The following is a 26936-nucleotide window of genomic DNA, read 5'->3' as shown; positions in this document are numbered from 1 at the left end:
TCTTAGGAACAACTTGCAAGAGAGGAAAGAGTAAATCTTCAAGTTACATTTTGTTGAGGTGGCTAATTGTTTGCCTGCAAATGTATTGACTTGTTTACAGTGTATCCTTAAGTTACACAGACTGGCTTTGAGCTTTCAATCCCCCTGCTTTTTAAGCGCTTAGGCTACAGGTATACATCGTCATAGTCCCAACTTTGGCATTTTTAAGGAAGCAAAGGCATGACTTTTAAGACATATTATAATAAGTCTGAACCCCAAACAGACCTAGAAATTACACATCAGAAAGTTAAATTTGATTGACATCAGACTTTACAGCTAAAGAAAAGCAGCCTAAAAATGCCATGAGAAAAAGCACAAAAAAAAAAAAGCCAAGGGATGTTGGGAGATGTCATTCTGTAAAAATGTGTCTGATAGGTTTGAATAAAGCACTGTTGGCCAATAGGGAAGCAAGATAGGTGGGATTAGGAGTCGAGGAGGATTCTGGGAAAGAGAAACATGGAGAGACATCATGTAGCCGCCAGAGGAGTAAGAGGTCCGGACCCTTTCTCCGGTAAGAGAAATACTTAGATTAACAATTATGGGTTAAATACTTAAGTCAGAGATAGCCAGTAGGAAACAGCCAACAGCTTCATAATTAATATAGTGTCCTGTGAGTTATTTGGGGACTGCAGCTGTGGCAGGGCCTAGGTGGCTGGCAAGGAAGACTACACTCTACAAAGGGATGCACAAAGACTCGGGTAAATGTTAGAAAGGAAATTTTGTTGTTGTTGTTGTTGTTTTGTTTTGTTTCTTTAGGATAGACTCTCTTTATGGGCTACATAATTTGCCTCACCAGTACTGGGATTATAGGCCTATGCCATCACACCTGGGTCCAGAACTTTAAACACTAAGTCCAGCAATACTGAGCCATCATGACTTCACCTGCTCAGACTCCATTATACTGACCAGCTATCAAAGCCATAGCTAGAAATCCATTCTCACAGGTTTTCAGATATTGTGAGCGCACATACATTCTGATTATTTGCTTGTTACCCTTTAGAGTAAGTCTGGAAGACAATTAGGATTCTGGCAGCTGGGAGAAAATATGGCTGTGGTAGTTTAAATGGATTTGGCCCCATAGGGCGTGGTGTTATTAGGAGGTGTGGCTTTGTTGGAGTGGGCATGGCCTTGTTAGAGGAATGCATCACTCTGGGAGTGGGATTTAAGGTTTCCCAGTGTCTCAGTAGATTTCCTGTTGCCTGAAAAGATGTAGGAGTCTCAGCTATTACTCCGGGGTCACATCTGCCTGCATGCTGCCTGCATCCCACCATGAAGATAATGGACTGAACCTCTGAATCTGCAAGTGGGTCATCCCAATTAAATGTTTTTATTTACAGGGGTTACCATGGCCATGGTGTCTCTTCACAGCAATAGAAACCCTAGCGAAGACAACTGCATCCTAAATAACCTTAATTGGAAATTACTGCCAGGAATCATTACTAAAGCCATTGTTACTAATAAAGTACAACTTCTTTCATGTCTCAGATCCTGGAAATAAAAGAAATTAAATTAAATTATTGGTTAGGTGTGTTCCAGCACTTCAGAGTCTAAATCAGGGGGAATGTCAGAAGTTCAAGGCCAGCCTGGCCTTCTGTTAATCCCAAAGATGGAAGGAGAAAGATGACAGACTCAAATCTTCATGGGCCAAATTAATTAAAGCAAGCTTTTTTTATTCATGTACACCAGCTGCCTTCTCCTAAGATGGGGTTTTAGAGTTCAACATCGGATGTGAACAAGACAAGGCTTTTATAGCTCAGCAGTAGGGGGTTTCCAAGTGGGGGGGGTTGGTGGGCAAAATAGGAGGGGTTACAAAAGCAGAACATAAGCATAGCAAGCTCTTAGCAACCTCCCGAAACAAAGACTGCAAGGTAGTTGTAGCAATAGGTAGTCATAACAAGGTAGCCATAACAACACTTTTGAAACAAAGGTATGGTTGTAAGATGGTTATTAAGGTTTTGAAACATGTATCAGATCCTTTCTTTCACAGGAAGCACTTGAAGTCCTTTCTAGGAAAGCCGTGGTTCCTCCTCTCTCCAGCCAGTCCCACTCCTTAAAGGTCCTAAAGAAAGGAAAATCTGTTTCAAGTAGAAGCTCTCACCAATCATACATTCCTCACATTCTCCAGAGATGGACAGTTCCAGCTGTGACAGCTGAAGAGCATATTCACAACTCAATAGCAAGAGTCCAGCCCTTTCCTCTCCCAAGTCGGTAAGTCTTTTGAACCAAGCTCTACTCCTAAATTCAAGCAGATTTCTTTGTAAAGGTCTTATTAGGACACACTATTTTCACGAAGTTCATTATCAATTTGGTTCTGGCACTAAATAACTACCTGAGGCTTTTATGTGGCTAAAACAGCTTGTAAGGATGAACACTTAATGCTTTTATATATGTAATAATTTGAACACTGATTTTTCTGTATTTAATGTAATTTATCAAGTTGGACTTAAAATACACTTGCAATTTTTCTAGTAATGGTCTCAGTACATTTCATCTGTATCTTAAAATGTACTCAGTACTTTTTCCTAATTTAAACTCTTAATGGGTATAATAGGCTCTTGGAATAAAAGGTATCTAATTTCCATTTCACATAGATTTCATGTACTTTAAAGACTGATTGTAGTAGAAAAAATGCAATGTGTAAATGCCTTTGGGACACATTTTCCCCAAGACTTATAAGATCTAAAAATATTCTGCATGTGCCAGTCTAATTAAAGTCTGCAACTGTATTCTGCAAATACAATAGAAACAGTGTTTACTATTTCCTATTATTTTCCAATGAGCTAGATGGCTAAACAACACATTAAGTTTTTCTAATAGTAAAAGAACCAAAAAAATATTTTCTCCTGATACTTAAAAGAAATTACTGTCAATTTTCTCTTTATTCACATATCCCCTCATGAATAATGACTTTATTAGTTTAATATGCATCCACTGACCTATTTCACTATGTACCTGTATAGGAATATGTTAGCATGGCAGGATTTCCCTTGAAAATCGGAAAAGGAGAAGATTATAATACTAATAGAATTTTATAATTTATTTGCTTATTGTTGTTCTTTTGTTTGAGATTAAGACGCGCAATGGAACATAAGCCATAGAGAGTAGATTAACCATTGAGCTTATTACATTATTACAGGTGTGTGGGGGGGTGGGTAGGTGTGTGTGGGAGTCACAGAGAGAGAGAGAGAGAGAGAGAGAGAGAGAGAGAGAGAGAGAGAGAGAGAGAGAGAGAAGATGGAGACAGAGAAGGAGAAGGAGACAGGAGAAGGAGAAGGAGAAGGAAAAGGAGAATGTTGGGGAAGTCCTGTGTATATGTCAATAAAGCACTGTTGGCCAATAGGGAACTAAGATAAGTGGGACTAGGAGTCCAGGAGGACTCTTGGAAGGAGAAACACAGGAAGTCAAGATGTAACCGCCATGGGGTAAGAAGCCCGGAAATTGCTCCGGTAAGAAAAATACTTAGATTAACAATTATGGGGTAAATACTTAAGTCAGAGCTATCCAGTAAGAAACAAGCAAGGCCAACAGCTTCATAATTAATATAGCCTCCTGTGTGTTTATTTGGGACTGATGCGGCTCTGGAACCAGGCTGGCGGGAAGGCTTCTCTTTACAGGAGAAGAAGGAGAAAGAGAGAAAGAGGAAGAGAAAGAGGAAGAAGAGGAAGAAGAAGAAGAAGAAGAAGAAGAAGAAGAAGAAGAAGAAGAAGAAGAAGAAGAAGAAGAAGAAGAAGAAGAAGAAGAAGAAGAAGAAGAAAGTGAAGGGTGAAGAGACACAAGAGAAGGGGATGACCACGTGGAGTTGCTCACTTAAGAGGGGAAGTTTGCACGGGATTCTGAGTCCTTATGCATAGTAGCCACAGCACAGTAGCCACAGTAGCGATGGATGACATTGCCCCGCCCGCTGTCAGGGGGCGGGGTCATCATGGCGTTTAGATCCAACACTTTATTTTTTCTGCTGGGGAAATCAAACTTGGGGCCTCTCACATACTAGGCAAGTCCATTCCCACAAAGCTGCCCTCCACACGCCTTCCCTTTGCTCGTTATCTCTGTGACTAGAAGTTTCACATTTCACATTTACTATTTTCCAGAACTCCATACTTCAAATATCATAAAAGGTGACTCAAGAAATCTATTTCGGGCTGGAGAGATGGCTCAGAGGTTAAGAGCACTGACTGCTCTTCCAGAGGTCATGAGTCCAATTCCCAGCAACCACATGGTGGCTCACAATCATCTGTAATGAGATCTGGTGCCCTCTTCTGATGTGTAGACATACATGGAGGCAGGGTGTTGTGTTAGTAATAAATAAACAAATCTTAAAAAAAAAAAAAAGAAAGAAATCTGTTTCAGCCCCTTGTACAGTAAATGGCAATGTAAATTTTTACCAGCTTAAATTTAGAGGAAGGTCTACCTTGCTCATTCAGCTTTAACAGTGAGCCAATAAAACAGAAATATTATAAACTTCAGTAAGATTTAATAAAACATTTGTTAAGTCATGCTTCATGTAGCATTTTTCCATTATTTATAAATATCATATGCCTTTACTAATCAGATTATTAGAACTGCTACTATTTGGCATAGCATAATTTTTTTTAGCAGTAACAATTCTCAAATATTTTGAGTAAACAGCTGAATTTCTGAATCATGCATCAATCTGAAAATGGTTCAAAGATATTCAACAGCCAGGTGTTGGTGGCTCACACCTTTAATCCCAGCACTTGGGAGGCAGAGGCATGTGGATCTCTGTGAGTTCGAGGCTAGCCTGGTCTACAGAGCAAGTTCCAGGATAGGTTCCAAAGCTACACAGAGAAACCCTGTCTCGGAAAAAAAAAATCAACAAAACATGCAAGCAAAGAAAACCAAGAAAGGTAGCTAGAGAGACTACTTAGAAGGTAAAGTGCTTGCTCTGTTAAGTATGAGGACCTGAATGAAACCCTCACAATACACACTTAAAAGATTAAGCATGGTGTTGCACACTTGTAACCACAGAGCTCCATAGGAAGACACACAGACACCTAGAACTCACGGGCGGGCCAGCTAGATTATGTAGCCTAATTGTTAAGTTCCTTAGCAAATGTGAGTTCCTGTCTCAAAAAATGGGGGGGGGGGGGTAGATGAAAAATGAAGCAGAGAAGAAGCAGACAAACTTGATTTCAACTGACTGAGACTTCTTTATTGGAACAGTGAGGGGCTCCACAGGATGAAGGCTGAGTCCATGTACAGGGGCTGGGGGATACATCTATATACATAGGTAGCTACCAGGAAGTTACAGTTATTTTTTCTTGTGTGTGTGTGTGTGGTTCAACTAGGAGCAGGGTGGGTTGTTCTCCATACCACGGCATATTGTTTCTGCAGGTGGAGCAGATGGACCAGGCTGGAGCCAAGCAATTCTTCATGTCAAGGGGCCATTGCCCAGTATAGCCTGGCCAAATTCCTCATGACCTGAGGCTAGTCCCCAACAGATGGACATCTGAGGAACAACCTCCGGCCTCCACACACAGGTACACACATGTCCAAGTGCACACACACACACATCCAACACATATATGAAAAGAAAAGCAAGAAAAACAAAAGGGCCCGTGTGTTTCTTTTTTTTATATGGATGCCACAGGGTTACAAGTATCCACAAAAGCCAGAAAAGGGCATCAGATCCGCAGGAGGCTGTGAGTCACCTGACATGGGCGCTGGGAACAGAAGCTGGGTCCTCCGGAGGAGCAAGAAATAATTTTAACTATTGAGTCATCTCTCCAGCTCCTCGTATGTTTTTTGATAATAGAAAATGAGGCCCACATTTATGAAAGGGAAATTGTAAAAAAAAATCAAAAATAAATAAGCTATGGCAATAGATAAATAAATATGCTATGGCATTTGTAACTGGAGAACTAGATTCATTAGCTGGACATTTCCAAAAATTTCAACTTCTGTCACCTTTAAATGGATATTCCTAAAGTGGTTTCAGTAAAAGTTTCTTAACAATCACTAGAGAACCAATAAATGAATTTTACAGAAAAAAAATGACCCATTCTCTCTCTCTCTGTGTCTGTCTCTCTCTCTCTCTCTCTCTCTCTCTGTGTGTGTGTGTGTGTGTGTGTGTGTGTGTGTGTGTATTCTGAGGATCCAACCCAGGTCCTTATGTTTAGGAAGCAAACATCGATGTGAATGTATTATCTCCTCATCATTCTAATTCCTTTCTACTCCTATCTTCAATTTATTTGAGTTGGTTTAAGGGAGTGGGAGGAGTCAGAATGAGTTGAGAGTGTAAGGATTGTATAACTTTAAGCAAGATAAAGAATTTGGGGGAAGAAAAACACAAGGCATATCCTTTTATTAACGGAACATTCGAGGTAAGTCCCTGAGAACAGATGAATGTTCTCACTCCCTCCAAAAAAAAAAATCCCCTAAGCATCTGAGGTATATATTAATTTAGGCATTCTGTGATGTATACCTATTTCAAAGCACTGTGTTGACGTGATAAATAGATGTAATTGTGATTTGTAAGAACATTTTTTTACATAATAGCAACAGAATTCTCAAAGTTCATAGCAGTTCTCATTGCAACTATTCAAGGAAGTTTTTGTTTTCTAACAAAAGGAGTACTTAAACACAAGGTAACAATGAGATGGCAACATTAATTACCCTAATTTCATCAGTCCATATTGCATTCCTGTACTGAAATAACATGCTTTAGTCCATAAACATGTACACATGTACAAATATGCATGTTAACCAAAGATACTTGTTAGGGGAGAGATGGAAAGTCAACGACCCTGATTTAAACATTAAACACTGTATATATATATATCAGACATCTATGGCTCTTCCCCAGAGATTTGAACAATTAAAAGAAATTCTCTGTAGCCCGGTGGTGGTGGCACATGCCTTTAATCCCAGCACTCGGGAGGCAGAGGCAGGCAGATCTGGACCCACAGCCTCGAAAACAATACAGAGAAACCCTGTCTCGAAAAACCAGAGAGAGAGAGAGAGAGAGAGACAGAGACAGAGACAGAGACAGAGACAGAGATAGAGACACAGAGACACAGAGAGAGATATGCATGGATCCATATCCAAGATCTCCTGAGTAAATTGGGAGCATGGTGGAGCAGGAGGAAGGATGGAAGGGGAGAACAGAGGAGGGGAGGGAAGGGAAGGGAGGAAAAATGGATAGCTCAATAAAAATAAATATAAAAAATTTAAGTATTGATAGTGAAAATAGGCAAGGTCTTAAGTTTTGTCGTTAAACCAGGAGACGGGAAGTGTAGCCTCAAAGTAGTTCTGCCTTTGGGGCGTTAATTTCAAAGATTCTACCAGGAGACAAGACACAGTTGACCACAGAGGGAACTAAAGTTCAAGGTTCCAAAGTGGGACTGAAAACTACCGCGGGGCTAAGGAAAAGCTAAATGCATGATTCGAACAAATGTATGCTGCTGGAATAGTCCACATAACGATTGGCACCCGGTTTGCATTGACCAGTGTTTGTGGAGATGGAGGTTGTGATGGCTTGTGTCCGTGTTTATGTGCAGTCCAAAGGTAGTTTAGCTGTGCAAAGGACCGAAGGACTGGGCTGCCCTGGAAGATGTGTTCCGTACTGGCCCCCTGGATTTCCTTTGAAGTCTTTTTCACAGTTACTTTATGCAACAGCTTGTCTTTGCATTGGTAGAAGGGAAAGGAAAAACTGGGGAAACTAACCTTTTGTTTCTTAATCAGAGAGCCCTGCTATGCTGATTGCTCAAGCGGTTTTTCAGAGACAAAACAAGCGGGAACATTAAAATTCCTTGTTTCTATAGACCACGCCCACTAACACCTTTTTTGTTTTAAATTCTCAGTAGTAAGTAGAGTAGGTTTCAGTCGGTGTATCTTACGGATAATAAATCAGTGATTGCCAACCTGTGGGCCAAGACCCCTCTGGGTCAAATGACCGTTTTGGAGACGTCACCTAAGACGATCGATCAGAAGACACACATAATTTGCATTATGATTCATAACAGTAATAAAATTACAGTTATGAAGTAGCAACGGAAATAATTTTATGGTTGGGGGCGGGGTCTGCACAACATGAGGCGCTGTATCAAAGGGTGGGCAGCCTTAGGAAAGTTGAGAACCACTGCCGGAAATGGTCTCTGGGTTTTGCATGTTGTTTTCCAGTTTCGTTTGGCATTTGGAGAAGATAAAGGAAGATGAAAAGCAAAAACACACTCAAAGGATGCGATGAGGGGGGGACGGGGGTCTGTTGTCCTGGTATTTCTGAACCTGGAGGGGTCGAGTCCTCGGCCTTCCACGTTTTTCTTGTACAGACAACACAAGCTTCAGGTGTCTACACTCGCTGAAGTCCCGCCCTTTTTACACTGCCCCGGTGCTGCCTCTACTGTTAGGTGGGGGAAACTACAGGTAAAGAGTTGTGGAGGGGAAAAGGCCATGGGGCTGGGGGAGGGGAAAGGTCGTGGTTGATTGGAATTTTAACTAAAAAGGAAAAAAAAAGCATCACTCTTGCTCCAAAAGGAACGAGCTAAAATAGCTGCCGCTGAGTTACCTGGGAAGCTTCAAGGACCACTCTCATGAACCTCATTCCACCGGAGGGAAGGGACTGATTGTCGCCCCGACGAGAAACGTTTCCCGAGCCGGTTCTTTTTTTTTTTTTTTTACAACACCGCGTTCTCAATCTGGGTTTTAGGGGGGTTTCTTTCTACCCTTTCTCCCGTCGTGAGGTCAAGTCACACTGGCACCCCGGGTGGACGGGAACGACAACACTCTGATGCTCGCACACGTCCAGAGGGCCGTCCTTGTCAACCCCCTTTCATAGCAGCGCACAGGCAGGAAGACCCTCGAGGCACCGTTGCGGGGACGTGCCTCGGAGGGCGCTGGTGGACAGCTAACAGAAATCGAGGAGGAGGAGGAGGAGGAGGAGGAGGAGGAGGAGGAGGAGGAGGAGGAGGAGGAGGAGGAGGAGGAGGAGGAGGAGGAGGAGGAGGAGGAGGAGGAGGAGGAGGAGGAGGAGGAAATCGAGAGGAGAGTGTCTGCTGCCCTCGTGGCGGCGCGCGCGCGCGTGTCTGCCGCTGCCCTGTCCCGGTGGCCGGGCGACAACTGGCAAGGGTCCCCCCCCCACCCCCTGCACCGGGACCGACCGTGAGGTTGCGGGTGGGTAAAGGCAGCGCTGCGGGCTTGGAGGGCGGCGCAGAGGGCGGCGCGCTGGAGGCGTGAAAGACGCCTTTGTGCCAGCCTGGGTGTAAGACCCAGGGAGAGGAGAGAGCTGACCGAGACCTAGAATCCGGGGCAGAGGCGTCCCGCACTCCCAGCCGTCGGGTCTCCAGCAGGACAGCCGGGTTGCGCGGTGCAGAGCGCACCGGCTCTGCAGAGATTGTTGTCAGAGGCGGTGGCCGGGGACCGGGAGTGGAAAGAGAGCAGTTTCGAGGAAGTTGGGGGAGAGGGACTTGTCTCCCCACCCTCTCCCCCCCCCCAGGTGGCAGAGGCCCCGCTGGCTGCCAGGGTGTGCAACCGCTGCCCCAGAGCTCACTCCGGAACCGGCATCTGGAGAGCGGCCCCCGGGGTGGAGCCGCCCGCCTGCCGCCCACCTGGGGCAGAGTGGCGGGCGGGCGCGGCGAGGCCTCCCTTCGCCCCGGCCGCGTGGCTTGCGGCTTATTTTCCCAGCTGGCAAGCGTCGCGCTGCAGACAAGGGAATGCCTGTGGTGAGTTGTTTATTTTGTTGAAGTTTGCGGTGGGCCGGGAGGACGTGGGGGGCGAGCGGCAGGCAGCGGCCGGGGCTGTTTTGTTTAGGTCTCGGTCCACCTGTGTGGTATAAATCTGCCAGGCTCAGGGCGGTGGGGCCAGGGTGAGAAAGCCCTGGGCGTTCCAAGGGCTCCTGGACACGTTTAATGCACAATGCCTGGAACCCACTAGGGTCTAACGAAAGCTGTCCGCCACCCCCACCCCCCAGCGCTTCCCAAGGGACAGTCGTCGCCCATGACCCCAGGGACAGCTGGCCACTGAAGTTTCCCCAGACTCCCTTCCCCATTCCTTGAGGGCAATGGAGCTGAGGGTTTGATGTAAACGGATCCCAAGAAGGAAAGAGAGGAAAAGTTGTCCTGGATTGTTTTTGTTTGGTTGTTTTTGTTTTGGGTTTTTTTTTTTTTTTTTTTTTTTTTTTGGTGTGAGGTTCGTTCAGGGGTGTCGGATCGGCCTGCTTCTACAAACTGGGCTCCTGGGTTGGCCAATTTCCCAGATTAGACTGGCGAAAGGCTTGCAGCTGGCTCCTCAGGGAGCCCATAGGAACCCCTGGGGCTGATGTTAGTCACAGCCTCGGCTTCGTTTGCCTGGAAGAAAGGCCTAAATACATTAGTGAGAGGGTAAAGCTTTTAAGGCCTTCTTGGGAGTGACTGGCTGGCTAATGAGAGGTTAATTTTGTTTCGAAGGGAAGGCAGCGCTGGTTTCCTGAGATAAATGGACAGGAAGCGCATTACCTCCAAGCACTGGCAAGCGGCTCCCAAATGCTTTTTGCACCTGCTGCTTCTAGCCTTGCGAGCCAGAGGCGAGCCGCACTGGAGTCTGTAGGGATCAAGGGGCCCGGCTGTAAGAGCGGGTTATGAACCCCCTACGCTCTCCGCGGTCTCTCTCTCCTGGGGCTGAGCGCTCACACAGAGCCCTGGGGCTCTTCTCTTACACCTAGGTCCTGCGCGTTCCGGAGCTCGGGGGCATCCTGATCCCGCTGAGCCCCTTCCAGGTGCGGAAGGGTTAAAAATGATGTAAGTACCAGCCAGGAGCTACTCGCCTCTGGGCTCCTGGACTCTGGGCTATTCGGCCCCTGATTTTCAAAACACACTGCGGAGCAACGAGCGGCAGGGGAGCCCTTACTCCAGAATGGGTTGCACAAATCTCTTACTGCAGGCCTCTCCGGTCCTGGGTGAGCTGTTAAGCAGAGATCCTCATGTTAGGTTTCTGGATATGGAGATACAGTACCTGGGGAACAGTTAAGACTCTATGTGAGGGCTCAGGAAATGAAGCTGTATCATGTTTAGAATCTATTAACGTTTCTGGCATCCGTTTTAATTTTACCCATTTGCACACCCATGGCATGGTATGCTTTGCTGGGTCTTCTGGATGTACTCTCGAAAACAAAGAGACAGGATGCAAGTGGCAAGGCACGGTAGATTTTTGGGTTGCTCACCTTGCCAATTACCTCATTTTTTCCTAATTAAAATGTAAAACTTCCATAATCATCAATTTTGTTCTAGCTTCCTCCCTGGGTTTTTCTTTGTACAGTCCCGAATTCTGCTTAAACTTGCTGCGCACGAGCTTGAAAAGTGGCTACCCTATAAACGATCATTCAGCATGCCCTTGATTTCCAGGCTGATTTCAAATCTTGCTAACAGTCCAGATTCACCCCCACAGTGTATCAAGGGACCTAATGTCATAAAAATAGGAACCACCTTGTGGTTTAATTATTTTTTTTAAAAAATAGCATTTTCCTCTAGCAGCTGAACACTTACGCAGTAATAAAAAGTGAATTGTTAGGCATACATGTCTTAAGCTTGTCAAATTTTACAACAGAGGAGCAATAAAACACCTTAGAGATGATTTTTTTCCCTCTGAACAGTTTTTTTTCTTGACATCAGGATTCTCAGCAACTCGAGGGTGCCCTCTACTGATAAGAATATCTAAAGCCCCGTGTACTTAAAAAAAAAAAAAAACAGGATAGTGCAGAGAGAGGAAAGTCAGCAGCAGAAAGACCCAAACCAAATCAAATGTACGGTTCTTTAACTTTTTCCTTATACCAAGTGTGATAATAACATAAATTACCTTTGTAGGATATAATTAAATACTGAGGCAAGAAAACTCTACATTTCAATGTCAGTCAGCTAAGTAAAAGCACTTGAAAACATTTATGTGTAAGAATGTTTAGACTGCATGTATGTCTGTTCACCATGTGTGTGTCTGATGCCTGTGAAGGGGAAGGGAATTCGGATCCCTTGGAACTGAAGTTACAGACTGTTGTGAGCTACCAGTGGGCACTGGGAAGCTTATGCAGGTGCTCTGGAAGAGCTACCAGTGCTCTTAACCGCTGAACCATCTCTCCAGCCCCAAGCTAAAAGGACTTATAAGAAGAGTGTCACGTGACCACTCTTTAAAAGATATTTATTAGTATTTTCTGAACTGTATTTCATGGATTACATTAGTAACTGCAAGATGGTAATTTTTTTTACTCTGATAGCATTTTGTTATACACCACTATGTAAAATTATCAGATACATTCCCTCCCCCCCATGAAAAGTCATTTCTCCAGGCAACTTTGAAGCTATTATTAAGCACATTAAAGATAGACATAAGGCTTGGATTGTATCTTGGGTAGCGAAAGGTGTGTTTACCACTTGAGTCATCACAGCATGTAATAAGTAATGAAAAACTACAGTAAAAAAAAAAAGGTCTCCTTCATTAGGGACCTAGTGGTTTGAAGAATTCACAATGTATCTAATGAGTTGAGATGGTGAGACCTAAGGCTTGCCCCCCAATTATCCTGGGCCATTGACTAGCACATTGTAACATGTGGAGTATTAATGTGTCTGTGGTTGATAGGAGATTCCTAATTAGAGATTCTGAGTAATGTAGCAGGTAGAGTTGCAAACTGTAATTTGGATTGCAGTAAGTGCATTTTAAATGGCAATCCTCAACAGTTTGGGGAACAGCAGAGGCGGGGGGGGAGTAAGGGGAGAGGTAAAAAGTGACTCCTAGCACTGATGCCATTCTCCAGAGGAGATACCACGTCACCCTAACTGATAACAAACAGGAGCCTATCCTCAACTCCACAAGTGCTTTGCTAACCCTTGGCGATTGTTTGTGGGGTTTTTGTCCTTGGTTTTGGAGGACAGCTCAAACAGAAGCAGACCTACCCATTGGATTGATTTAATAGACTGGATATTTGTGGAAAGGGCACCGAGCAACAAGAAATCGTGGCAATAATTGCACTGCATTAAAAACTCACCACTCTCATTAATCTAATTACCTTGTAACTGAACACGTTGAAGTTCGCCCAGTCCCTGACTCCCCGCTCTCGGCTTTGAAGCGGGGGGGGGGGGGATGTCAAAAGAAACCCAAACACACCAGCGCCTCACGCAGCTGCCAGCGAATTCCGCCGGGAGCTCGCAAAGGACCATTCTCATTCCATCCATCTGCCACGGACCTCGGGTGTCATTTGAGTATCTATAAGGCGACTCAGCTGGACTCTCTGGTTTTACCCAGAGACCCCGACAAGTTTGCTAAGAGGTCCAGCAGATGTGATTGGCTGACTTGGAGGGATGGTGGATGGTGGGGAGGGGGGGGAGAACCTGCTCAGGGAAAGTGCTGGCTTCGTGCAAGCAAGGAGGAGGGGTGGAGGAGGCCATTATAAAAACCCACAGCTAACAAAAAAACAACAAAAAAAAAAAACGCTAGGAGGAGGAAGCTGAACCTGAGCTCATTAATTCAAGGAAGAGGTTAAAGGCCGGTTCTCCTGGCACGCGGGCCAAGCGAAAAGTCGCCTTTCGCCCTTTTCTATTGGGTACCAGCAAGCGGCGATCGCGGAAAGGGGTGGAGGGGGGAAATAAGCACAAGGAAGCCAGCAGGAGGCTGGGCTAACCCTTAGCGAAGCGGCCCCACCCGCGGGCGGCGGACGCGGAACTTGAGGGAGACTAGGGCGGGGAAGGCGCTCTTGCAGCCAATGGGAAGGGGAGGCTGAGGGCGGGGCCTGGGGCGGGGCCTCCTCGGATTGGTGGGAACCCGGCGGGGGCGGGGCGGGAGTGGGGGGACTGAGATTGATTGACCGCGCAGGCCACGGGTGCGGAGCTCTCGCGTCCAGCTGCGAGCCGCGGCTGGTGTGAGGTCCCGGCCGGCTCCACGCGCGTCGAGCCCGCGCCGGCTGGGGGTTGGGGGTGGCCCGGCCGCCCTCTCACCCGCCCGTGCGCTCGGGACTGCTTGCTCTCGGCGCCCGCTCTCTGGCTCACGGTCTTTTGTATCTTTCTTTCCCTCCCCGCCCCTCTCCTGCCCGCCGCGATGTCTCCGCGCCCTGCTGCCACCTCCCTCCGCCCGCGACGCCCCGGCCACTGCGGCGGTGGTGGCGGCGGCTGCTGCCCTCGGACGCGGGCCTGAAAGGAAGAAGAGGAGGAAGCGAGGCGCGCCCCCCGGCCCATGCCGCAGCCCGAGGCCCGGCCCAGCCGCTGCGCCCGCGCCGCCGCCGCCCTCGCCCTGCTCGCCGGAGCGCACGAGACCTGCATGGACGGGCATGGGCGTGAGAGCAGCAGCACCTTCCTGCGCCGCCGCCGCCGCCCCCGCCCCCGCCGCCGCCGGGGCTGAGCAGGACCGCCGCCCCGGGCTCTGGCCGCCCTCGCCCCCGCCGCCGTTGCTGCTGCTGCTGCTGCTCAGCCTGGGGCTGCTCCACGCAGGTAGGCGCAGGCCCGGGGTGGGGAGCGGGCCGCGCGGGCTTTGTTCTGGGTCCCGAATGCTACCGGCTCTGGGCGGGCGAGCACGGCTCTGCCTGGCGCCGCGCCGGGTCCAGTCCGCCCCGCCACAGCCGCTCCGCGGATCCCAGCGTGCGAGGGCCGCGTGCGGGACCAACGCTCCTCCGCGGGGCTGTTTGACTCGAGCCCGTGGCGGAGCGGGTTTCCGCCGCCTGCGAGCCGAGACTGGAGCCCTGTGCTGCTACGGCTGGGGGTTGGGGGGGCGGCGGCATCGCACCCGGTGCATGCATGCACAAACAAATATATAAATAAAAACTCGGATCCCCCCTAGAGTTTGGGGTAAATTCCTAAGGAACTTAAGTTATCCGGGATTTCTTTCGGTTTTTTGCCAAAAGCTGCTTTGGGCACAGAGTTTGGCCGATTGAAGACGTGCTTTGAGGCTAGCCTCGTGTTTTCGGTCCCTAGCGGGCTTGACAGATGTGTCCTGTCTGCCTGCCTGCCGTGTGGAGGTCGGTAGGGCCCCTGCCCGACTCAAAACTGAGGAATGAATGTGCTTTCGGATAATAGACCCTGAACCTAAACCTTGTGACATGTGATACCTGTTTTTGCTTTCTTGACCAATACCACTAAGTACCATTTTTTTAAAGACTTTGCCTAGACCATGAATCTCCCTCTAATAAAGAAATCAAAAGAATCATGGTCCCTCTGCTTGAAAAACAGAGCGTTACGTAGATTTTCTTGGAGACCTTTTCTTTCCCCGTGTTTAGGATGACACTCAAAACATCTGGAGAATTCTAGTTTAATGTCACTCAGCTGTGCTGAGGACTTTTTACTTGTTAGGGCATACCAACCGTGCAAAAAATAGCCAGGAGGTCTTTTAAGGAATGGAATAAAATGACATTGAAGAGACAACTCTTCGAGGTGGTACAACGGCTGCATTTTAACACTGTCGCTTGGGGAAACGGACTAGTCGTACTTAAAAATGTAATAGCCAGTTGCGGGATAATTAAGGCTTTAAGTTGGTTGCTTTAGAACCTTAGGGGGAAAAAATGTCTGCATGTGGTGTCATGGAAACTTTTTTGTTAGTGTGCCAGTATTCAGGAGTGTTGGGGAGAAAAAATATGTATCCATTGTGTCAAACTGCATCTCATGAAAGGGAAGTTGAAATGGTAGGTTGAGCTCTTTGGCAGCTTGGATATTGGTTGCTCTGGGGTTGGAGAGTAAGTTCCTAAAGATTTTCTTCCTGCTCTGTGGAAGGCATAAGAAACTGGACTAAAGGCTTCCAAAAATTAAGGTGCTTTCATTAAAGAATTGGGAACACGAGGTTCCTTTCAGAAACTCAATGTATGCTCACACTTAGATTTGCACCCAAAGGGCTTGTTGGAGTTCCTTTTGAGAGATCTCTTTGAAGACTGGTACTGTCGAAATGCAGGGGTCTTTTCCAGGCCAGGGAACCTAGCAAGTGCTACTTGCAGATGGACTACCATATGGTTTATGTCTGGGTCCATATCGTTTGCCCCGGTGCCCCATATGGCTCTGCAGTTCACTCTCAATTCAGCCTTATATCTCATTTCCATTATTATAAGTGGGTAACTACTGCAGATTCACGGCCCTGGCACGAAGGAAGCTGCCTTGCATGGTGAGACTTTTATGTCCAAATCATTAAAAAAAAAAAAGTGATGAATGCTTCATACCAGGAATCCTCCGGCCCTTACAGTAACTGGCCTGAAAATACACATCACACCAATAGTAAATGATCTGACTCCCTCAAATAGGAACTTTTTCTTTGTGAGTGCATCTTTTGAACTCTGCCCTTGGTAAATGGCATTTGTTAGTTCTCGAGTGTGTTTTATTTTGTCTTATTTTGAAGACCTTTGCAGTTCGTGGGTGGATATCAAATATGGGGGTTTCTTGCTTACTCATACACTTCATGGCCTCCCTGGCCACATCCTGGAGCGTGTTTTGCTTCTGTTCGGCATTGTCTTGGCATTTTGACAGGAGGCTTACTTTACCGCCTCCAACAGGCAAAGTGTGCATTGTCATTATAAATTCATGAAGCCTGGATATTTCTGGGTGTGTGCTGCAAATTAGTCACGATACAGGAGCCTGTAATGGAGCTGAAAAATGCTAACCTCAAAGTGTTTTCCCTTCGGTGCCCCCCCACCCCAATCATATCTACAGCCAAGGGTTGTTAGGGTCCTTATCCAAAGCAGAAGAGTTGCTTTGTATGGTACTTCTCAGAGCAATCAGCACCTACCTACCATAAAAAAGGGGAGCCCTTAAGAATGGGGGGCAGGGGGATTGAAAGAGCCCACTGGGAATAAGTGCTGTATCTTCTCCTACCTAAACACTTGCATTCTGTCTCTCCATGCTTTTCTTACTTTTGATATTTTATGACTATTTGAAATAATTATAAGTAACTGTATGCTCGGATAAATTTTATAGACCATAAAAAAAGAACAAATGGGCCCCACAAGTTTAGCGGAAAGTTCTAGTGCTTGTTGTTATTTGTAGTCCAAGAGCTCTTTGGTTAGTGAGTGGTCTTGGCCTTGCTTTTAATTCCTGCTTTGTAACTTGCTGTGTAACGGATTCTAAAAGAACAGTGATATAATTGTCACCCCCTTGTTTGTTTTTGTTTGTTTGTTTGCAGGCATCAGCGACTACTCTGTTAGTCGGGAATTTAAGGAGAGTGACCTTAACACTAGTCAGTTGTGTACAATCCCACCAGGAGTACGCTTTCCCCTTGATAAATGGCTTGAAGGATTCTGGGAGGGTGAATTTGTTCGGTTGTTTTTGTTTTGTCTTGTTCAGTAGATGTGGTTGGAAGTAAATAAATCTGTTTGGGAGAAAGGAGTCCTGTAATAAATTGAATTTCTCTGGTCAGTGTCGCACTGAACAAAATTTAAATGGACCAAACACATAAAGATAATTTCTTTGATTTTTTTTTTCTGAAACTGGTCTGGTGATTGCTGTAAGTTCAGTAGCTCCAAAATAGTAAAATTTTAATCTCCTTTATTCTGGTAAAAATGAAAATGAAGGCTCAGCCGATCCTTCTCCGGGTCTTTGGAATTTCACAATGATTATAGATTGTTATCTCCCACCCTTCTCCCCAGCTACAGCCAAAACCAGTCTAGCATTTCATTAAAGATTTAAAATATCCATTCCCATATCACCTTTCCAAATCAATACAGGGATTACTACATGAAGTCTTTTATCAGATGAAGTTTTAGGTATGGATAGCCTGGTTTACTGTATCCACGTATTGAAATAATTACGTATTTAAAAATAACCCGCTGATTTTAATTAGGCATGGTGGCATACACCTGCAATCCAAAATTCTTGAAGCTATGTAGAAGAATTACAAGTTCAAGGTCAGCCTGGGCTACAATTCAGTGAACCTGCCTTGTCCTGGGGGGCCAGGGGAGTAATGGCTGGAGAGATGGCTAATCAGTTAAGAGCACTGGTTGCTCTTCCAGAGGACCCCAGCTTGATTCCCAGCACCATCATCTGACCTCTGAGGGCCCTCGGTGTACATGTGCACAGACATGCACGAAAGCAGAGCACTCATACACATAATACACGCACACAAATACTAGCCATAAGCATTGAATGACCCAGTGATGTCGATCCCCCCACACCCCCAGATTACAAAATGTGAGATATTTTATGCCTGGAAAAGACCACAAAGCTATACAACAACTTCATTTTTTTTCCAGAAGAAAAATGGGGAGAATCAGTAAGACTTCTCCCATGGGTTATACACCTATAAGAATACCAAGTAGTCAATACGTGCCAGGGCTCATTTTATACAACTTGACCTGCATGAGCTTCTTTTAGTAAACCCATCCTCACTTTTTTAAACAATATAAAATTGATTGGTACGCATGGCTGACCTAGTGTTTTTGTTTGTTTGTTTGTTTGTTTGTTGTTTTGTCCTTTTCTCTTGTGCTTTGAGAAGTTTCATGAATTGTATGAGAGACAAGTGACAGAAAAAGATAATTTGGAACTTTAATACAAGACATCCATCCTCGGGTTTTCATTCTAACTTTTTCTTCAAACTGTTAACTAGTTGTTAGTGAAGAGGGAAAATGAGGTGTATATGTTCTCACACACACACGGTAGGAATTCTTGGCTTTACAGTTCTCTTGATTCCTGATACAATTTTGATGTTGCATCCTTTCTTGGGTTTTGTGTGTGTGTGTTCTCGAGAACTTGTGGTCTGCTTGAGATCTGTGTGTCAGACGCGTTAAAAGAAGTAAAATTGGATCTTGGTCAAGTGAATCACTGTTTTTTAGGAGAGTACCTGTGTTTTATAGAAGCTAGGACATTGTGACTGTGGATGTAGTTCGTTAGTAAGGTACATCAGGAAAGATAGAATGACTTACTACTTGGATTTTCTTGCCCATGGTTTTCATATCCTGTAGCCATACAAAAATCAGGTAGAGATACTTTAAACATACTATAATTTAGAATTTAAACTCTTTGGGTGTACAAGCTTTAATCATAGCTGTGTACATAGTGCATCTCTCCCAGTGCTTTCCAAAGCAAATTACTCTCACAGCTTTAAAAATCAAAAACAGTCCATGTCTTTGGCTTTGCTTTGGAGCAGAGGAGTCTTTGTCAACAATCTGTAAATAGCAAACAGGAAATAATATTTCATTTGCAGTTTTAACCTGGAGACATTTCCTAGGCTAGATTTCATGTTTGGTCACCAAAGCTTCAAAGTTTTTGGGTAACTATCCAGTGGCTTAATTTGAGAGACGTGGTAACTCAGTACAACCTTAAATAAGAGTGCGAGATACGTTAGGCAGGGAAGAATAGCATCTTCTCATGATGCCCAGAAGTGATGAAGCATTTACATGCTTGGTCCTGTCTTCTTTCCCATAGGTGACTGCCAACAGCCAGCTCAATGCCGAATCCAGAAATGTACCACAGATTTCGTGTCCCTCACTTCACACCTGAACTCTGCCACCGATGGCTTCGACTCTGACTTCTGCAAGGCACTCCGTGCCTATGCCGGCTGCACCCAGCGAACTTCAAAAGCCTGCCGTGGCAACCTGGTGTACCATTCTGCCGTGTTAGGTATCAGCGACCTCATGAGCCAGAGGAACTGTTCCAAGGATGGACCCACATCCTCCACCAACCCGGAAGTGACCCATGACCCTTGTAACTACCACAGCCACGGAGGAGTCAGAGAACACAGGGGAGGAGGGGACCAGAGCCCTCCCAATTACCTTTTCTGCGGCTTGTTTGGAGACCCTCACCTTAGAACTTTCAGGGATCACTTCCAGACGTGCAAAGTGGAAGGGGCCTGGCCACTCATAGACAATAATTATCTTTCGGTTCAAGTGACAAATGTGCCTGTGGTCCCTGGATCCAGTGCAACTGCTACTAACAAGGCAAGTACACTTCTTTGTCACTCGTTCTGCTCACGACTTTCAGGTGCTTGGTCCTTGAGACAGCTTAACGGGGTGTTTTATAAAGGCCTTGCTTAGAGGGACCATTTGTGTATCTTCTTGGAAGGTTATTAACAGGATTAACAGGGCTGGTTAAAGTTTGAGGTTGTTGAATAAGGAGTTTTTGTTTTGTTTTTCTGGCATGCAAAGGGATTCAGCAGGGTTGGTAAAAGTTTGAGATTGTTTAATAAGGAGGGTTTTTTTTCTGGCATGCAAAATGTGGGTCTAAACTTAAATAGGCAATGATATGAAGAAAAAAAAATCGTCAACAGTGAAATCGGGTTCTCCAGGGAGAAAAGGCAGGCCTATTTAATGAGAGAAGCATGTGCCCTCTCTGGTACTGTCTTGTGAGTGAGTGTGTGTGTGTGTGTGTCTCCTCGAGAAAACCCACGGTCAGATTTATCAGATGAGTGGAGTGGGTGTTCTGAATAAAGAAAGCCGTGAAGCCTCGGGCGGTGACCCATCAGGAAACATAACTTTACTGGAGGTTTAGAAACTATGGTAAATGGTAATGGCTGTAAGCCAGGCTTCCCAGTGGCAAACCCACAATGGTGCTTTAGTTAGTAACCTTTGGTAACAAGGAAGTTCAGGATTGGCTGTTTGCAGAACAGTGCTGTATGACCTCTGTGTAATCTCACACCTGCCTGTTAACAGTTGAAGCCAGAAGCTAAGAGGATAAGTTGGCAAAATTAAGTTACTCTTACCCCGCTCCAGTGTCTGAACTCTTAAGTTTGTGTATTTTGAAGAAACTGATTCATATATAGAGACCTTTGACGCCAACTGCAAAGCACTGGTGTACAATGGGTTACAAGGTAGGAGAGTGTCCAGTGAGTGCCAGAGTTTCTCCTAGTGTCCCAACTAAACCACCCCTTTTCCTGTCTTCCCCAGGCGCAAACCCCACAGATAGGCTGTCTCATCTTGCTTTAATTTCCTGTATTTATTAATCTGTTCCTTAGTAGTTGTCACAGACTAAATATAATTGACAAGGATCGAGTTTTTGAAATCTTGTGACTGTTCATTTGATTCCCTCCCTTGCCTCCAATGTGGGGCATATTTTTAAGTGAGTTTAAATTATTTTACTTGGCATTTTGTGAAGGGAACTTTACAACACCTCAGGAGATATCTGGAGACACCCAGGAGTGTCACAAATCTAAAAATAGAAGCCATTGCTCTTGAACAAAGAAGACTGTTACACTGAAGCAGACATTTGAGGAGATCTCCAAAATATTTATACTCCCACCCAGTAAAACCTTACTCAGGCTTGCCTTTTGCCTTGGCAAAGTCTACATCTTGAAATACACTTTTCTTTCTCTGGCTCTTAACATGTTTATAAATACCTTTTCTTATGTGGATCTCAGGGATATGTATTTGGTAAAAGTTAGGTTATAAAGATACATAATTATGGGGCTGGTGAGATGGCCCAGCAGTTACGAGCACCTGATGCTCGTGTGGAGGAGCTGGGTTTGGTTCCCAGCTCCAACTTGGCAGCTCCTAACCCTCTGTGACTCCAGTTCCTTGATCCAATGCCCTCTTCTGGATTCTCAAGGCACTTGGGTGTATTTGCATGCACGTGATGCCCATGAACTCAAGGCACACGCAGGCACACACATTTTATATATATTATATTACATATGTTATTTACTGAGATAAATGATTATGAGGTTATAAGGTAGACCATTGCCAAAAATCCAGGATTACAACAGTCATTAGACACCTCAAATGTGGGAATAGTTACCAGATAACTGAAGATTCTCCATGGAAATCTGATGAGGCATTACATTGGTAATGGGAAAGTTACCCATTGTTCAGATAGTTGAGGATTTGGAAGACTCTTGGTCAAATTAAAGTATTACTAGTATATGCATGTGTATATATATATATGTCTATAAAGTAATATATTCTGTATGTAATTATACATATATATATGGAACAATTTACAGTTCACTTAAGATTAGAAAATTAAAAAAAAAAAAACACAAGTCTGTTTTTTCCATCTGGCAAGAGCCAAAAATTTTGTTCTTTCAAAATGGAGAAAGAAGTGTGGTTCTCTGACAGGAATTCAAGAGGACAGCAGGAGTTTGTGGTTTCCCAATTGCACATTAGTGTTTTACTTCATCTGGTGGCCATGCCACTCAGCAAGTTACTCTGGCCCTGCATCCCCAGTAGTTACTACTCCTTTATTTTTTGTTTGTGTTCTCCCGGATGCCCAGGTCTCAGAAAGGCTGTTTTTGATGTCCTGTCTTGAGACCTACATGATATGTGTTGCTGAAATCGGCAAAGGCCTAACATTGCCGCACAGTCTTACCTTTAAGGACTTCAAGCATTTAAAAAAAGGTGGCAATAAAAATAAAAACACTCAGCAGGCCGAGGCAGGTTGATCTCTGTGAGTTTGAGAACAGTTAGGGCTGTTACACGGAGAAACCTCAAAAAACCAAAACTTAAAACAGTGAGGCATACTGTTCTTACAAAATCCATTCTAAGTAAAATCTGAATCTTTTCTGATTCTATTTTATTGTTGTTTTTTTTTCTTTGATTTTTTTGGTTTTCTTCATGTGAGCCCTGCCCCATGTTAATCAACCACCTCACCTTTTTATCTCTTGAGACAAACACCTGGGGAGGGAAAGGAGGGAAAGTTTATTTGGGTTTCAGTCCTAGATTGACAGGATTCATTGCTTTGAGCCTCAGGCAAGACAGGCAAGACAGGACACCAGGATGGTGGGAGCCTGGGAAAGGGGGTACTTACCTCACGTTGGCCAGAAAAGGCAAAGAAAAGAAAATGCTGGAGGGGAGACTAGAGACGAGGTGTAAACTTTGGGGAGGTGACCTCCTCTCTCCAGTTAGGTGACACCTGCTTCTCACTCCTTCCCCAGATGCTATCCTACTATGAGTCCATCAAGCCCCCTGGAGGTGTGCTTCGTTCTCTTACCGAGAATTTCTGGGTATACCTAGACCAGTGTTGGGTAACCCAGCGCCATACGTTACTGATACTGAACCTCGCTTGGTTGGTCAGGCGTCTCAAAAGACCTGTGTGCGCTGGGTTTCTGTACATACACGCTTTAACTGACAGGCAAGGCCAGCTGTGATACAAAAACGCCCATGCGTTTCACGGCCTACACTCCCGGAGAGAAATGCTAGGTTCTGGGTATTTTACTCAGTGTGGCCACTAAGACAACTGGGCTCAGCTTCTTTTTTTTTTTTTTTTTTTTTTTTTTTTTGGTTTTTCGAGACAGGGTTTCTCTGTGGCTTTGGAGGCTGTCCTGGAACTCGCTCTGTAGACCAGGCTGGTCTCGAACTCACAGAGATCCGCCTGCCTCTGCCTCCCGAGTGCTGGGATTTGGGCTCAGCTTCTTGAGCCAGCCTCCTGCAAGTTTAACTTAGTGAGATCTCCCTTCCAAAGATAACCTCCCACCTGTCACCAGAGGATACCTAAACAGAAAAATAAGATGAAGTCACTGAACTCAAGAGGTGTTTATTAACTAAACTCCCCACACACACATATGAACTGTGAGTAAGTTCAGACAGATAGGCCTGTAGCGTGATTTATCTGCTTAGCCACTGTTCGACCCACGCACTGGCCCCTCTCTCCCCATGGGAAAGGAGGGCTGGCTTTGCCACATGGTCCCCGGATGCGCGAGTGTGGTTTCCTCAGACCCTCCGTGGTTTTGCTTGTACCCTTCACCCGCCTTTCTCTTCCTCTCTGGAAGAGAGGAGCTATTCTCGTAGGCCAGGTTGCCAGGTAGATGTGTTTACTGAAGGGGAGAAGCCAGGGCAAGTTTTTCATCTCTCCACCCTGGGGCTGCAAGAGTTTCTGGCACACCTACACACCTCACCTCATCTCAGATACAATCTTCCCCACCTTTGGCTGTGAGGGGCAGATGCGGGCATGCAGACACAGAAAGTGAAATGAGGGGACGGCACCAGAGGTTGGCAGCCTCGGAGGCGCAGAGGAAAGGCGTGGGGCAGTGGCTGTCCTATGCCTCACATGCTCCGAAGGAGCCAGGTTACCTGTCCGTGAGGCTGGCTGGCTTAGTGCCTTTGCGTCCACGGTTTCTTTGGCGCTCTCATGCTCAGCGCGTGCGTTTTATGGGCTGTGTTTCTGTTTTTAAATAAAGCACCTAAGAGGATGTCTAAACGCATGGTCACAATAGGCGGCTCGAGTAAAGTTCTTTATCCTTTGCTTTGACGTGTCCCCAGTAGCATGTATTAAAGTTTCTGAGGCTGCAGTGAGGTCCATGGTAGAGGGCTTGCCTATGGGTGAAATAACTCTTGAGTAACCTCCTCAGACCTACAAAACAGTGAAATGAAAGTAAACGGTTTCTAAGTCTCCCATCTCCAGCTAGCTGGCAAAGCACCTGAAGCCAGGCCTTACCACCTGTGGTGAGTTCCTGGAACTCACCCTGATCCCCACAGAGCTCTCACACATACAAACACACAGGGCACAGATAAAATGCAATCTAGCAAAAAAAAAAAAAAAATTAAAAGTCAGTCTCAAGTACATTCTCAAAAACTTTTCAAAACACTTTCAGCTTAAAAACTTTCATGTTACCTACCTAACAATGGCTGTGTTTGTAATCATTTTTCACAAATACCCTTTGGCTTTATGTTCCCTTAAATTTATATGAAAACAATCATATTTTATTTCTCACTTTGACTTTCCTATACAATACTAGAGTCTCATGAAAACAAAACAAAAGTAGGGAAAATTGGGAAACACACATCCTGGTCTCCCTCCTTGAGTGAGAAAACGGGTTTGCTGTAAAGTAGCTTGCCTGAACCAGATGACTTGTGTGCCTGGTGAGAGTGGCCACCAGCTCCTGTTACCCCTGTGGGCAGCACCTAGTGCCAATCCAGAGTCCAGCAGGATAGACCCAGCCCGTGGGAATTGTTTGTGTATGTCATCTTGTATTCCATAATGTCACTAAATCTTAGATCCAGTAACTGCTTCCCTTGGAGTTTCTGAGAGGCTCCACCAGAACTGGAGACAGCTTGGTTTTCTTTCTTTTTGGTTAATGTCTTCGTTGAGCTGTGTATTCTGATAAAATCTGCCCGTCCTTCCTTGTGAGCACTAAAGTATGTTGTGCATGTGGTCACTTTTTCCTGATAGCCCTCAGACAACTTGCACAGCAGCAGTGAACGTGTAAGTCATTCTGGGTCGTTATCTGTTGCTTATAGAATGGGAGGGAGACATGTCTGCTTTGCAGAGACTCTTCCGTTGTTATTTTAAGCGCATCTCTGGATCACAGCGTGGAAATCTGTCCTCCCTTGACCTCACGCCTAGTACCTTTTGTTTTTTTTTTTTTGCAGCCAAGTTTTTACAGCGCTTTGTTTTAGCAACTGTGGATACCTGTGAGCCCCACAATAGTAAATCTTTTATTTTTGTCAGTGGAGATATTCTTCCTCCCTTTGGTTGAACTGTGTTTAGATGTATGGACCCTGTTCCTGCATGTAGCGGTCGTCATGGTGACAAGGGGCATGTTTTCCACAGTAGCATCTGATCCTTAATCTGAGATTTGCTTTTGTTGGGAATATATATATGATATATATGACATATATATCATAGATAATTCTAGCTGTTTCTTTGAGATTTGTTCCTTATGATCCCTCTTAACTACAAAGATGCTACGATGTTCTAAGACTGGTTGGTATTGGGTCATACTGGGAACATACAGGAAAGAAGTCTATAGTTGTAGCCCCCTTGGTGTAATAATTTCTGATTAAATGTCATTAATTTGGTGCTGCTGCATTAAAAAAGCAGCTTACTACATGTCAGAGGTGGATGTAGGGATGAATGTAGCCTCTGCTTTCGGCTGGGCACACACCTAAAAAGTACAGTGGGAGAGCATCGGATTTGTGTGTGGACCCAACAATCCTAAGAGCTTCCTGGTAGAATGCATTGATTTCCAAATACAGTGTTAGTTAGCAGGATGGCACAGGAAGCAATACATACAGAGAGAGCAGCTGCTGTGAAAACCTCCTGCCTTGCTTGCCCCTGGGATCTGGCTTCTGACCTCCCACAATCTGTGTGCCCCTCACCTGCGTCTGTATTCCCACAGCCACCAGGCTTAATGTTTTCAGGGTCCCATCTCGTTTTCTAAAGCCCTCACGAAGTCATGTGTTAGACATTTTTGTCATTCCTGAATTTATTTCAGAACTAGCACTGAAATGTTAAAGAATGGGTTTTAGAAGAATTCAGCTCTGCTCCTGGGTGGGGCCGAGTGTGTTGTCCTTTTTCAGCTTCCTGCTAGGCTGTTGTTTGTACTGGATTATGAAGTGTTGGGCCCAGGAACTATACCGTGTGTTACAGTTTCAGTGTGTTGCCTGGAGGTAGAAAGATTCCAAGTGCATGTTGGGGGAGAAAAGGGAATCTTCACTGGGTGATTTGATGTGTACCTTAAAAGAGCATTGTGTAACATGGACAGGCTCCTTGGCTATTCTTTATCTTGTGCTTTTCAAATAGACTATCCCTTTGTCTTTTCCATGTGTGTTAAAATACTCTGGGTAAAAAGTTCTTTACCACCTTCTAATCTTCCTGACACTGCCCGCTCTCCAAGTCCCAGATGTCCTTGGAAGTAGGAGACCTTCCAGAGTCCCCCTTGGTAAGTGAAATTAGCCAAGGGCTTGTCCAAGCCAGGCAGGATTCCTTGGGTGGTGTAGGCCTCTGCTGCTGCATAACAAACCCACAACTCCAGTGAGCGGCAGGCGGGAAGCCAAGAGTCAGATACACAGCTTAGAGTCAGAACTTGTTTCTCTGTCACGTTTCCAGATATCTCCCTCCGCCCTGTTCAGTTTTCTTTGAGACGACATTTTGAGGGGAAGGGGTGGGAAGAAAACATTGGGTGGTTGGTGCTCTTTTTGTTGTTGTTGTTGGCTTCAATTAATGCTAGCCAAACACTTTCTGCCTCGGTGGAATGTGGCCTCAGAGAGTTACCTACAGTGTGCAACAATGAAAAATGCTCCCTTTCCCGTTTTGTCTTTTGTTTGTTTTGACTGCAGTAGAACTTGCTCTTCGAGTGTTTGGATTTTGTGT

General features: G+C 45.3%; 1 protein-coding gene and 1 long non-coding RNA gene across 3 annotated transcripts in view; one reads left to right on the top strand and one right to left on the bottom strand.

Annotated features, from left to right (window-relative positions):
• Nucleotides 1-1688: 1688 nt before the first annotated feature.
• Nucleotides 1689-8907, bottom strand: LOC121132871. The gene is made up of 2 exons (XR_005869570.1): nt 8564-8907; nt 1689-2098 (listed from the first exon to the last, which is right to left on the bottom strand). It is a non-coding gene; the product is annotated as an uncharacterized LOC121132871 (long non-coding RNA).
• Nucleotides 8908-9588: 681 nt separating this feature from the next.
• Nucleotides 9589-26936, top strand: part of Rgmb (repulsive guidance molecule BMP co-receptor b) — a 26136-nt gene continuing 8788 nt past the window's right edge. Inside the window, exons 1-4 of one of the 2 annotated variants that reach the window (XM_040758314.1) lie at nt 9589-9716; nt 10694-10769; nt 14149-14438; nt 19341-19852. In XM_040758314.1, the coding sequence (XP_040614248.1) occupies nt 10765-10769; nt 14149-14438; nt 19341-19852 (807 nt within the window). In that variant the 5' untranslated portion in view covers nt 9589-9716; nt 10694-10764. Of the gene's footprint in view, nt 9717-10693; nt 10770-13834; nt 14439-19340; nt 19853-26936 lie in introns of those variants that run through there. The other variant, XM_040758316.1, reaches the window with a different exon arrangement.

Source organism: Mesocricetus auratus, unplaced genomic scaffold, assembly GCF_017639785.1.
Source record: "Mesocricetus auratus isolate SY011 unplaced genomic scaffold, BCM_Maur_2.0 Super-Scaffold_100018, whole genome shotgun sequence".
Lineage (NCBI taxonomy): Eukaryota > Metazoa > Chordata > Mammalia > Rodentia > Cricetidae > Mesocricetus > Mesocricetus auratus.
Note: the sequence above shows the minus strand (reverse complement) of the source record. Positions and strands in the feature narration are given on the sequence as shown.